Below are 13,969 nucleotides of genomic sequence, written 5' to 3' on the forward strand. Positions count from 1 at the left end.
AACCTGCCACCACGCACCAGCATTTCCTCCAGGAAGGGGAGGGTGCGGAGAAAGCAGAGGTGAGCCGGCTGCCTAAGGGAAGGGATGGGGTGGGGGAGGAAGGGGCCTGTTCTTGGGAAAACAACCTCGCCCTGAACAGCAGCGGGGAGTTTTCTGTAACCCGGAAGAGCCCTTCAGCAGCCTGAGTTGCAGATGGACAGAACAGCCCTGAGAATTACCAGATGAACATGAGGGTCAGCGTGTGCCCCAAGAGGACCCGGTAGCGGAACAGGTCCAGGAAACTTCCGGTTTCCTTGCAGCTCCTGTTGGCCGGGTGTGTTAGAGAGAAGGTGCACCTGAGCTGGCGGTTCCTCCTGGCAATGAGGTACAGGGCTGCTTCGGCCTCTCGCAGTCGACCCTGGGAGTATAACCAACGGGGTGATTCAGGAATGAATCTGAAAGAGACGTCATTAAAGGCTGTATATTCGTATAGGCACGTGCGCATCGGAAGGAGACAAAGCACCCACGCAGGGCGGGCGTCCCCGCACCACAACCGAGTCCACGTTAGGTTTAAAGCCTGACTCTCCCAATGACACGTGGAGGAGAGAGAAGGCGACGTCCAACCGCTGCCAGCATGACAGGGTGGCTGCCCTCATGAATGGAAACCAAAACCATGCCTCCAAAGTCAAGGTAAAAAAAGTAAACAGTATGCATTTACTTTTATGTACATTTTAATATGTGAGTGGCAAGTTAAGTCTATAATATTCAATAATGCAAAGTGTTTATAAAATACGTGTCAGAGATAGGACTCTAAATCATAGCCAAGTGTTGTTAGAATAATACCAGAGAGAGGATTTTTAAAGTTCGGGAAAAGCCTCAGGAAGAAGATAAAAGTCTCTATTATCCATTAGGAAAAAAAAATTGTAATGTTTTTAACATAGTGATATGTTACTGAAAAGGCAGAGATGATTTTAAGATGACACATAAAAATGAAACTGGTGTATCACACTTTAGCTACTTTCCAGCTTAAAAGCCTCAAAATACCTCAATCAGCTGACACACTCTAATATGTCCTGAGGATGTTTCCTGATCCCCCAAGGCCTTCAAGAATAAACGTTATTTTCTGGGTTAACTTCTAATTGCAAAACTACAAGACGCGGCTCGGATCCCGCGTTGCTGTGGCTCTGGCGTAGGCCGGTGGCTACAGCTCCGATTCAACCCCTGGCCTGGGAACCTCCATATGCCGCGGAAGCGGCCCAAGAGATAGCAACAACAACGACAAAAGACAAAAAAAAAAAAAAAAAAAAAAAAACTACAGTTATTTTCTACTCTAACTACAAAGTATTGAACATTTCTACCAACAGTGATATCTTCTTTCAAGACTTAGATACCGCATCTTCTCTCCTCTTCAAAGTTCTGCATAAACTTTTAGAGGACTTTTCAAAAACCAGACTGTGGCAGGAACATGGAAGCCTTGTTTATGAAACACAGCAAGTACCTTCTGATCTAACTGGACATTATTTGCCTGAAAGGAAATGTGTATGAATGACTGGCTACTTAAGATGTCTTCTAGAACAGTTCATGCCTTTCAGTAAGGACAGTGAATTGGCAACAAACATCTCAGAACTTGGAACTTCACGGAGAGCAACTCCATCAATAACCATTTAGTGAGCACTTTTATTTTGTACCCAGCAATGTAACAGGTGTGGAGAGGAAAGACAATGGTTACAAAAAGGCAGGCATTTTCCCAGGAGTTTTGCTATGAGGAGAGATTATTTATGCACAACCTTTGGTCATCAACAAAAGCAGGACTAAAGGTCTCTATAACATCCTGGAAAATTCCTTTATTTACTTCTTCCTTGCCATCTGATTACTGTTACACAGGTAAATAATCAAGTAAAATACTATTTTTATTGGAAGTGAGGTCTGCTGATCATCACTGGCTTCACTGGCCATATCCACAGGCCCACATATGCAGGACTAGGTAACACTACCTAATTGCAGAGTTCCATTGTGGCTCAGTAGTAACAAACCCAATTAACATCCATGAGGGACATGGGTTCCATCCCTGGCCTCACTCAGTGGGTTAAGGATCTGGCATTGCCGTGAGCTGTGGTGTAGGTCGAAGACAGATCTGGCATTGCTGTAGCTGTGGCACAGGCCAGTGGCTGCAGCTCCCATTAGACCTCTAGCCTGGGAACTTCCTTATGTTGCAGGGGTGGCCCTAAAAATACAAAAATGAAGAAACAAAAAAACTACCTGATCAAGACTAAATACAAATAAATAGAATATAAAAGAAGATTAGTGGAGTGAATACAGAGATGATACTTGGGACAGAAAAATAGGTGAAGTGCTGGAAAGTCTACAGTGGTAAAAATTAAAATTGGGGCAGTCAAAGAGGAGTGAAAAAGGACCGACAAGGAAGTAGCCAAAATATTGGCAGTCATTATTATCTCTGGGTAATTTAAATCATTTCCCCCCTTCTTCTTAAGCTTTCTGTGTTTTTAGAATCTTTTTTTTTTTTTTTTTTTTTTTTTTTTTGCTTTTTAGGGCCACATCCGAGGCATATGGAGATTCCCAGGCTAGGGGTCTAATGGGAGCTACAGCAGCATCTTCAACCTATACCACAGCTCGAGGCAATGCTGGGTCCTTAACCCACTGAGCGAGGCCAGGGGTTGAACTCACAACCTCATGGTTCCTAGTCAGATTCGTTTCTGCGGCACCACGATGGAAACGCCCTAGAATGTTTATAAGCAAAAACAAAACAAAAACAAAAACTTTTAAAACTTTAAAAATCATTTTTAAAGATGATATTTGTGAAAGAGGCTGTGGGAACTTGATTCTGAGTTAATCCCAACTATTTATACTTGGGAAAGGATTTATCTAGATTATATAAATTTAGGGCCTGATATTTCTCCACAGTTTGAGAAATCAATAAGCTTCTCACTAAGAAAGCCTCACCTAGTTACCAATGGACAGATTTGGGAATATGAGTTTCACACCTGCTGCTGATGCATACAAACATTAAGATGTGTTTTTAGAAGGAAAAGCAGGCCTTAAACACGCAGCCCTCTACGTAGCGCTGTGGTCACCCTGAGAAACTATAATGCTAATTTAATAGTGAGGTCTCTGCTCAAAGATGTCCTGGGCATTTCTTTAAAAGCGGACAACCTTTGCAAATTAAGGGGGCACTGATTTTTAATATAAAACCACTCAAGTTCAAGTACTGTGAAAATAAGGAACTTTTAAGCTAAGTAATAATATCTCTAGTAAAACAAATAAGGTATGACTCTAAAATAACATGACTTTTTCTTATGTTGCTGATGGCTAACGAAGGCTTAATTCCAAAGGTTTTTGTGCCAACATCTGTCCAATGGAAATGAAGCATCTATTGTGCAGAAGGCTTTGGTGCTGGTGGGAATGCAACTGAGCAAAGAGCCTATGATGGTCAGAGCACCTGCTTTATAAAGAGGATACGCTCCGTGGGAGGCAGAAATACGGGGCCCCTGAAAAGGTGTAGGTTAAGTGCTGTAACCTTCAGAGAGGAAAGCGAATGAGAGGCGGTATGACCAGGAAAAGCTCGGAGGGAGTGGGGTTCAAGCAAACTTGGGAGCGCTGTGAACTAATAAATATGAGGACTGAGGAGAAGGGCATTGGAGGTTCAGGCAATAGCACTGAATAGGAGGCACGGAAGCAAAAATGAGCAGCGTAGTGTGCCTGGGACAGCGTATGGGAAATGGGATGCAAGAAAAGCAGGAGATAAACTGGAGGCTGAGGGTGGCAAACCTTACTTTTCAAGACCAAACGGAATAAACATGTGTTTCAATATTACATGCTCTTTTCTCTGTTGGCTATTTTCCATGCCCTGATTTTTTTTTTTTCTTTTTATGGCCACACCTGCAGCATATGCAAGTTCCCAGGCTAGGATTCAAATCAGAGCTGCAGCTGAGGCTTACACCACAGCCACAGCAACACAGAATCCGAGCCACATCTGCAACCTACTCTACAGCTCACGGCAACGCCAGATCCTTAACCCACTGACTGAGTGAGGCCAGGGAGCGAATCTGCATCCTCATGGATGCTAGTCAGGTTCTTCACCTGCTGAGCCACAATGGGACTCCCATGACCTGAGTTAATTTCCCAGTGAGTTAGTGGCTCCACCTAGCCCTGAGCAGTAACAAACTTAGACAACACATTCTGAAAACAAAAAGAATGGCTCAGATCATCCAGGGAGGCTGCTCTTCTAATGAAGGAGAAGGGAAAGCCAGCCTGGATTGAGAAAAGTATGTGATTTGTTAAATACTTAAAAAGAAAATTCATTTATGTACTGATATTTCCATGAATGCTTCTTAATTCAAGGAACTATATTAGGCACCATTTATTCCCCAAATTTACAATACACAAGCTAATAAAATATGGTTAGTTTTCCTTCCTAATAAAATTACCTCACTCTAACTGACATCCCTAAATGCATTTCATAAATTCTGTCTTTTTAAATATAGGCTCTTTCTCCTATATTCATTTTTGCACTTAACAATTCCCATACTTCCAACGAGAGAATCCAAACAGATTTCAGTTCAATGCCCACCAAATCTCAATTAGCAGCATCTGCACAAAGATTTACTAATCCAAATTGCTCTCTGAATGAACACTCCATTCCAGGTGTCCCTTATCCAGAAGAAAGCTGGTAATGCTGGCTGAAAATTTTATCCCGAAGTTTTTAATGATTAAAATTAGAGGTCTGATACCCAAGGGAAGAAAACCTTTTATGAGCACATTAAAACTTCTGGTAAAACAAGCCTAAGTTGTGGCTCATCTTACGGGCTTTAGAGCACCATGGTGTGACACGTGGGATGAGCTGTCTGCAGGACCCCGCCCTGGCCAGGGCATCACCCTTTACTGCTGTGAGCTGATGCCCTCTACGGCTTCCTCCTCTATCTGTGCATCTTCCCACGTCCACATGCAGAGGCCCTGAGATGATACTGATCTGTGGGACGAAGAGGTGCCACCACGTATTCAATGTGCATCCACGGCTCTACAATATCATACCTCAGTCACACCCCCAGCCCCTGAAGATCTGATCTGATCCAGCCTGAAGATCTTTAAGCCTGAGGCATTAGGTTAAAAAAGAAAGTGGTACCCTCCATCCACAATTTGAAGGTTAAAAATGCAGTCTATCGAGAGGATACTTGAAACAAGGGATACCTGCTTTCTGAATTAATTAAGCATCTCTCTTCCCAGGAGCTGCCAAGCATTGGAGGGCTTGCGGAATTTAGTTCTTCACCAAAGTCAGTTCAGGCAAACTCCTGAAAGGGAATAACGCCGCTCATTGACCCGCATCCTCTTAAGACAGTCCTTCTGCTTATTAAAGGGAAACTCGAAGAGGAAGAACTACTTACAAAGATAAGAGAAAGACCACGGTTCCCTGCAGGTTAACCAGAACGGCGAGGGTCCTCCAGGAGCGGATGAAATATCCCAACAGGGCATACTGGGCAATGCCAACTGCGAAGAAGAGGCCACCGATGGACCCTAATTCAGGAAAAGAGACCTGTTACTGGAGAAAGGACCACGTACAGCCCCATTTCAAACCCAGGCCTTGGTGCCCATCCCTCACTTGTGTGATGTCAGCAGAGAGAGAAACCTACACAAATACCACAGTCAGATGATACATCGAGAAGAGAGGCCCGCAAAGGAGTGGAAGAGAAGGAAGGACAGATGTCAAATACAAACCACATGTGGTCAAGAGACATTTCACGGGTCTGCTCAAATGCTTCTAGCATTGATATTATACTGGCATCTGTGTGAGGTCATGGATGAGGCTTGGAAATACTGTTCGCTACATGGCGGGAAGGTTGTTTCCGTCAGGAGCCTATGGCAGTGCGGGGACTGCATCTCTGTCACAGAGGCTGCCCCTGAAATCCTTGTCTTAAATCACCCCCAGTTCTCCCGATTGTCCTTCCCCACTTAATTTATCACCATCAGATATATAATATTTTATATTTGTTTCTTGTCTGTCTCTCCCAAGTGGAATGTGAGTTCCACGAAGCATGAAGCACACAGACAACAACCATGGGGTTGTTAAGGAGCCTATGTTTTTTGTTTGTTTTTGTTTTTTGTCTTTTTGGGGCCGCACCCGTGGCATGTGGAGGTTCCCAGGCTAGGGGTCGAATTGGAGCTCCAGCTGTCGGCCTACACCACAGCCTCAGCCACACCTGATCAGAGCCATGTCTGTGACCTACACCACAGCTCATGGCAATGCCGGATCCTTAACCCCCGGAGCGAGGCTAGGGATGAAACCCGCATCCTCATGGATACTAGTCAGGTTCTGATCCCACGGAGCCACAACAGGAACTCCAATAGGACTTGGCTGATCTTGAATTTTCCATAATAAGAATTTCCTACAACAATCCTATACAGCAAATGTTTCTTGCCTTCTTGTCCATAGATTTGCCAACCTCTAAGGGAAAACACTGACGTGTATGCTGTCTGCCCTGGTGAGGAGAAGGGAGAAGCAGAAAGGAGAGCTGATGTGACAGAAAGTTCAGCGTGTGCAGAAAACTAATCGGAACATGGGGTCCGCTACGTAAGGGGATGGGGATTTCCATTCCCTGTGATTTCCCTGGAAACTTAAGATAATCAATAGCTATTACAGGTGCATTATGGTGCACGAGATAGCACCTGGTTTCCAAGAACAAGGCCTTCTGTCATGGCTTAGAGCAGTTCCAAGTCCTCGTATCCACTGATAACAATGTAGGCAAAAAAAAAAAAAAAAAAAAGAGAGAGAGAGAACCCATAGGATGGGGCCACGTCAGAGGGACCAAATTCAGACCCCAGTTCTGCCACATGCTGCTGGGTGACTTTGGGAAAATTGCTAAATATCTCCGAGCCTCAGCTTCCTCACTGATGAAAGACAAGTAATAATATCTACGGCAAAAGGTGCTATTTCTTTCTTTTTTTTTTTTTTTTCTTTTTTTTTTTGTCTTTTTGCCATTTCTTGGGCCACTCCCGAGGTATATGGAGGTTCCCAGGCTAGGGGTCTAATCGGAGCTGCAGCCACCAGCCTATGCCAGAGCCACAGCAACGTGGGATCCGAGTTGCGTCTGCAACCTACACCACAGCTCACGGCAACGCCAGATCCTTAACCCACTGAGCAAGGCCAGGGATTGAACCCGCAACCTCATGGCTCCTAGTTGGATTCGTTAACCACCAAGCCACGACGGGAACTCCAAAAGGTGCTATTTCAAATGAAACAATGCATGCTGTAAAATGTTAGTTACATCATCCTTCTGTCAAATAGGTAGAGCCCCTTCTATCTATTAATCTCCCCAGAAGAGCCATGTGATGAGTTTGGCCACTCTGGTGAGTATCTCTTAGAAAGTATTGCCTACCCGGTGCTCCTTTCTAATGCTAAGAACACACCCTGGCTTTTCTGGAGAAATGACCTCCCCTTACTTCATCCTCGTGGTTCAAGTAGGGGCTGCCAATCATGGCTCCCTTAGTTGGGCCAATCAGAGGCTCCTACCAAGAATTTTATTTTATTTATTTATTTATTTATCTATCTATTTATTTATGTTGTCTTTTTAGGGCCACACCTGTGACATATGGAGGTTCCCACGCTAGGGGTTGAATCAGAGCTGTAGCCACTGGTCTACGCCACAGCCACTGCAAACCCAGATCCAAGCCGCATCTGTGACCTACACCACGTCTCACGGCAACGCCAGATCACTTACCCACTGAATGAGGCCAGGGATCAAACCTGGGTCCTCGTGGTTACTCGCCAGATTTGTTTCCGCTGAGCCATGTCGGGAACTCCCTACCAAGAATTTTAAACGCTAGACTTGGTGGTGAACCCTGAGAGCTGCTGGGCCCCATCCTTGCCTGAGCAGAGGAAGCTTCTCAGAGAGGATGGGAAACAGATGAGAAAGAAGCATCTGACCTCCTGTTTCCAGGCTTTGATGAGATTAACCGGATGATTTCCTTTTTCGCCCAAGCTCATCACAGGCGAAGCTCCACCATAATCATAAGACCTGGTATCAACTGGATACGACAGACAGGAGGAAATGACCCAAAGCTTCTAGTTTAATGACTTTGAATACTGTGATGGCGTTCCCATAGACAGATGTCCCAGAAAGGGATGGAGATTTTATTTGAAAGAAAGCAATACTTTTTACTTGAGGGGCCAAGAGACATTCATATCTAATATCTATCAGGAGGCTGCACATTCACACCTGGAAATGCCAGCAGGGATAAGATGAGGAGATACAGATGTGGTGAGACTCTAGGGTTATCTGGCTAGAACATTTAATTTTAAAATGTGAACATTTCAAATCACCACTTTTGCATACTGTAATGCTGGGGTATACCATAGATGGTTTTGAACCTGTTTATGGGCCTTTGGGTATTTATTTTCAGATTTCTTTTCTGCTCATTTTAGATTAATTTCAGGTCTGCAGTTCCTGTGCCATTTGCACTAGTATAAGCCAAATTTCAGCAGGTTAGAAAATCGTGTATGATGATGATTCATTTTTGTAAGTGGCAGACTTAGGGGGGTGGGACTGTATGTATCCTTAATATTTCACTTCTATGTATTTCTTATTTTGTACAGTGAACATCAATTCATTTTGTTATATTTATGTAAGAAAAAATAAATAATAATGATTTTTTTTTTTTGCTTTTTAGGGCCATACCTGTGGCATATGGAAGTTCCTAGGCTAGGGGTTGCATCAGAGCTGCAGCTGCCGGCCTACACCACAGCCACAGCAAGACAGGATCCAAGCCACATCTGTGACCTCCACCTCAGCTCACTGCAATGCTGGATCCTTAACCCACTGAGTAAGGCCAGGGATTGAACCTGCATCCTGATGGATACTAGTCAGGCTCATTACTGCTGAGCCAAAAGAGAAAAACTTCCTAATAATTATACTAATATGTCATTTTAATGGCTTTAGTATTTCACTTTTTCTATTCTTAATAATTTTAATCAATTATCCTCATTATTTATTTATTTATTTTCTTTTTAGGGTCGCACTTGCAGCATATGGAAGTTCCCAGGCTGGGGGTTGAATCCAAGCTGCAGCTGCTGGCCTGTGCCACAGCCACATCAATGCTGGATCCTAGCTGCATCTGCAGTCTACACCACAGCTTGTGGCAATGCCAGATCCTTAACTCCGTGAGCAAGGCCAGCCATCAAACCTGCATCCTCATGGAAACTAGTCAGTTCTTAACCCGCTGAGCCACGATGGGAACTGCAATTACCCTCATTCTTCTTGCTAAGAACCATCCTGAAAAATGGATGTTTGCCGTTTGTACTTAGACATTTTTGTACATACTTTACATAGTGTTTTATACATACTGCAAATATTCTTTTGTAAGTAAGCACAATTTTTCAAATTTTTTTTATTAATAAACAATTAGGTTACTTCCAACTAATCCCCTATAGACAACCATTTGTATTTTTTTCCCCCAGTTTCTTGCAGTTCATGAGCATATCTAAAGCCTTAGGAGTGTATAAACTTGTGCTGGAGAGAAAACAGCCTGAAAAGAAAGGCCAAGGATAGAACTCTGGGGAAGACTGGGCTGGTGGAAAGGGGACGAAGGAAGCACCTCTCAAGAGTTCCAGGTGCATTAGCATCTTGCTTCTGTCCCAGATGCAGGTCAACTGCACCGGCCTTCAGCAAACCCACTCATGCTCCTTCTGAATGTCTTCTTCCTCTTCTTCTTCTTCTTCTTTTTTTTTTTTTTTTTGCTTTTTAGGGCCACAGATGCAGCATGTGGAAGCTCCCAGGCCAGGGGTTGAATGGGAGCTATGGCTGCTGGCCTACACCACAGCCATGTCAACACTGGATCCGAGCTATGTCTGTGACCTACACCACAGCTCGCTCATGGTAATGCCAGATCCTTTAACCCACTGAGTGAGGCCAGGGATCAAACTTGCATCCTCAGGGATACTAGTCAGACTCATTACCACTAAGCTACAAAGGGAACTCCCTTCTTCTGAATTTCACAATGAATTGGGCAACCCTCTGGTACCACTAGTGTGGGGTGGTTTTTTTTTTTGTTTTTTTTTTTGTTGTTTTTTTTTTTCCTTTCTCCCTTTTTCCTTTGCTGTAGAAATTTTAATACCGTCATCTTAACTCAGCTTCCAGGACAAGAATGGAAGGTTAAAGCACTTTAACAGCAATCTTTTGACTGGCTTTAGATGCCTGGCAAGGGAGCAAGAGACCAGGAGGTCTTTCTTTTTAACCAAAATATGCAAGAGGACAGGAATAATCCTAGAGAATCTGGCAGGGTGGGGGCAGCATCTTCTTCATAGAACAACTCAAGTCAAATGTGAATATTTTAAAAGAGGAACGTGTTGGGTACATGAAAAATATGTCCTCATAATACTGTATACGAGCAGGACTCTGGACTGCAGAAAACCAAAACCCCGGGAGAGGGGCATCCGTGTCTTTCCTGGCTAATGCGATGCCATGATCACGGTCGTGATGCACTTCCTGGAAAGCCCCAGCTGGTCTGAACCCACCATGAAAAAGAGACCTTCGAGTTTCACGCAACCTGAAGACTCAGAGGAAGACTTCTCACTGATCCTAGCATAGCAGCTGGGCTAGAGACAAAAGAAGCCCATCTCTAAAGGCTTTGAAAGCTGTCACAGACAAAGTGAATCATAAAGCCGCGTGGGTGAGAGACAAGCAAGAAGCCTGTCCTGCTAGGGGAGGAGCTGGTGTCTCTGCTCCCCAGCTTGGTTCTAACGTTCCAACCTTCTGTGTCCCTCAGTTTGGGCACCAGTTTGGTGAACATTCACAAAGAGCAGAGTTTGCTTTTTCAGCCTGTCTTTCAGCTCAACACATTAGCCCTCACCAACTTCCAAAACAACACCAGTGAGAAAACAGGCTGAGCAGGTCAGCATTCATATGCGGTGACACACTGAGGGTCCAGGAGGAGAAGCCTCGGGGAACAGTGGGATGCTGCGAGCTTGGCGTCATCCTGGTCCTGTCAGTCATGAGCTATGTGAAAATGGGCATATCACCCCACCTTTCAGAGGCCAAGTGTCTTCATCCATAAAATGAAGGTAGAAATTCTTAACTTGTGGGCTCTGGGACTATTACAGGTAGGGTCAGATGCCTAGTGTGGTACCTGACATATAACAGATGCTCAGCAGATGGGAGCTGCCACTCTCTCATCTCCATCCTCACGGAGACACATTTCTACAGTGGCACAATCAACCTGTTCCCATATTAGTACAAGAGCATCAATAGTACTCAATGGCTGTCAAATGAATGGAAAGCAAAGCAAACAAAAAGTTCTCGCTGCAAACCTACGAGTCCACGAGGCAGCCTTGGTAGAGTCGCTCTCCCAAGACCTTAAGTCAAGTAAGCTTCTAAAATCACTGATCTTACGACAGTGTAGTTCCTGAGAAGATGCTGGGATGGTTAAACATAAGACAGACGATGGCCTTCGTTTGGAACTTCAACATCAGCAAGGAAATCCTGCAAGAGCAGCACTTGCTGACTCGAAGAGAAGAGTAACAACCAGAAAGACCTATGAAAGAAAGATTTAGGAAGACACAATATGAAGGCGCAGAGAAACGAGTTTCTAGCACTGCCTATCTCTGCACTATTTTTCAGTTGAAGGTAAAAAGCAGGTAATGCCCTTCTGAGGAAATAGATGCTCTTACAATAATCACTAAGCCATCTGTGAGGCAGGCCCCAGGGGAGACATCCACAGAGGGATACAAACACAAAGACTAATGACTCGTTTGAGGTCATACAGAACAAACTCAGAAAGCAGATCTTACAGGTGGATAGAGCACCCCAAGTCCGAGTGTGTTTTTTGGCTGGAAGGTTAAACCGGTTCCCTACCAATTTTCTGGAGCGGCTCACCATCTCCATGTGTGCGTGGATTTAAGCAGTACCTGCCAGTGCCCAGTAGGCGGTGCCCACACATTCGTTCAGCAGGACGAAGGCCACCAGGGACATCCCTCCATTCATCACGCCCACCAGGAAGCGAGTTATTGCAAAGAACTCATACGAGGGGGAAAACCCATTTGCGATAGCAAATAAGATGTCGAGAGCAAAACCTAGAAAGAGAAGAAGAATATTCAGTAATCTAGAAGCAAAACAGCATTTGATGAACGTAATACATTAAATTTGTTACTGTGTGAAGATAATTTTTGATGAATTTAAATTTTCTGAGCTTTTTTTTTTTTTTTTTTTTAAACAGTTTCTCTTGGAGTTCCTGCTGTGGTACAGTAGGTTAAGTAGGTTAAGAATCCAACTGCAGGAGTTCCCGTTATGGCACAGTGGAAACGAATCTGACTAGTACATGAGGTTGTGGATTTGATCCCTGGCCTCGCTCAGCGGGTTAAGGATCTGACATTGCCGTAAGCTTTGGTGTAGGTCACAGACATGGCTTGGATCCTGCATTGCTGTGAGCCATGGTATAGGCCGGTGGCTGTAGCTCAGATTTGACCCTGAGCCTGGGAACTTCCATATGCTACAAGGGCGGCCCTAAAAAGAAAAAGAGAGAGAGAGAGAGAGAAAGAATCCAACTGTAGCAGCTTGGCTCACTGCAGAGCTGTGAGTTCAATCCCTGGCCCAGTACAGTAGATTAAAGGACTCAGCACTGCCATAGCTGCGGTGTAGGTTCCAGCTACAGCTCAGGTTCAATCCTTGGCCTGGAAACTTCTATAAGCCGTGGGTACAGCCATTAAAAAAATGAAAAATTAAAATAAATGAAAATAAACGGTGCCTCTTAAAAACTATCAAGAAAAATAGGTCTTCTTTGTTACAAGGTGATTCCTGTCTATCACATGCAGTTTTCAGTTATTTACAATAATACTGGAAACTGAAAAATCCTAGCTCATGCTCGGCTTGTCAAAACAACTATGCTTGAGTCCTGTGGAGCTCCTCTGAAACAAATCAACACACAAGGTTTAAGGAGCCAGATCTAGCAGACTGTCTCAGTCATTGTCCTCCTCAGCAACACAGCACGAGTTAGAATGCGGGGGTTGTAGAAAGCACGACTGTGAAAAGCTTACAGTGCAAATATCTTCATTAGCTGTGCTGGTCACTTTAAAATGTTTGGCCAGCATCAACTCGGCGTCTTGCCAGTGTAATAAAACTCAGTTCTGTGTCCACAGGGCAACTCCCTGAGAAACTTTAGGGAGTGGTCCTCTCATTGTTTCCCTGGGAAACTTACAGAAGTAAACCGTCTTATTCAGTTCATGAATAGGAATAGATCACCTGTGAGATAGACTTTTTTCCTTCCGAAGCGATCTGAGAGCTGCCCAAAAGAGATAACTCCCACGAACACACCGCTGAAGAAAAAGGAGCTTGCTGCACTGACTTTGTAGGATCTGTTGGCAATTAAAAACCACTAGAGGAAGAAAAAAAACAAACGAGAGACATTTAGGCCACAGAAAAGATGGATGGATGGAGTCAGCTATTAAAAAAAGGGGGGGGTGGAGTTCCCCTGGTGGCTCAGCGGATTAAGAATCCGACTGGTGTCCATAAGGATGCGGATTTGATCCTTGGCCTCACTCAATGGGTTAAGGATCCAGGGTTGCTGCAAGCTGCCGTGTACATCGCAGACATGGCTCAGATCCTGTGTTGCTGTGGCTGTGGTGTAGGCCGGCAGCTGCAGCTCAGATTTGACCCCTAGCCCAGGAATTTCCAAATGCCATGGGCCTGAAAAGAAAAAAAAAAATGTACAACAAAAATTTGAATACTGGAACTTCTCCCCTGCATCCTGGACAACATCCCTGAAGGGGGTGGCAGGGGCAGTCCTCTGGGACTGAACCCAATCTGCAGGATCTGATGCTAACTCTTGGTACATTGCTTTATGTGGGCACCCCACCCCAGACCCACACATTGGGTGACGGGAGCGTCATGAGGTGAAGCAGTTGATGGTAAACAGAGGAGGGCGTGGCAAATCCACAGGGACAGAAAGGAGCACAGTGGTTACCAGGCGGTGGGAGAAGGAGTGGTCACGG

The 13,969-nt window shown here is 44.6% G+C and overlaps 1 protein-coding gene across 6 annotated transcripts in view; it reads right to left on the reverse strand.

Annotated features, from left to right (window-relative positions):
• SLC22A15 (solute carrier family 22 member 15) overlaps positions 1 to 13,969 on the reverse strand; it is a 92,824-nt gene that overhangs the window by 31,657 nt on the left and 47,198 nt on the right. For 5 of the 6 annotated variants that reach the window (XR_001308430.2, XR_001308429.2, XM_001927904.6 and 2 more), the window contains 4 exons: positions 13,221 to 13,353; positions 11,891 to 12,055; positions 5,379 to 5,508; positions 219 to 434 (listed from right to left, as the gene is read on the reverse strand). Coding sequence is in view for 4 of the 6 variants with exons in the window: in XM_001927904.6 (XP_001927939.2) it covers positions 219 to 434; positions 5,379 to 5,508; positions 11,891 to 12,055; positions 13,221 to 13,353 (644 nt within the window). In the remaining 2 variants the exon portion in view is untranslated. The remainder of the gene's footprint in view (positions 1 to 218; positions 435 to 5,378; positions 5,509 to 11,890; positions 12,056 to 13,220; positions 13,354 to 13,969) is intronic. The other variant, XM_013997251.2, reaches the window with a different exon arrangement.

The sequence above is a fragment of the Sus scrofa genome, chromosome 4 (assembly GCF_000003025.6).
Source record: "Sus scrofa isolate TJ Tabasco breed Duroc chromosome 4, Sscrofa11.1, whole genome shotgun sequence".
Lineage (NCBI taxonomy): Eukaryota > Metazoa > Chordata > Mammalia > Artiodactyla > Suidae > Sus > Sus scrofa.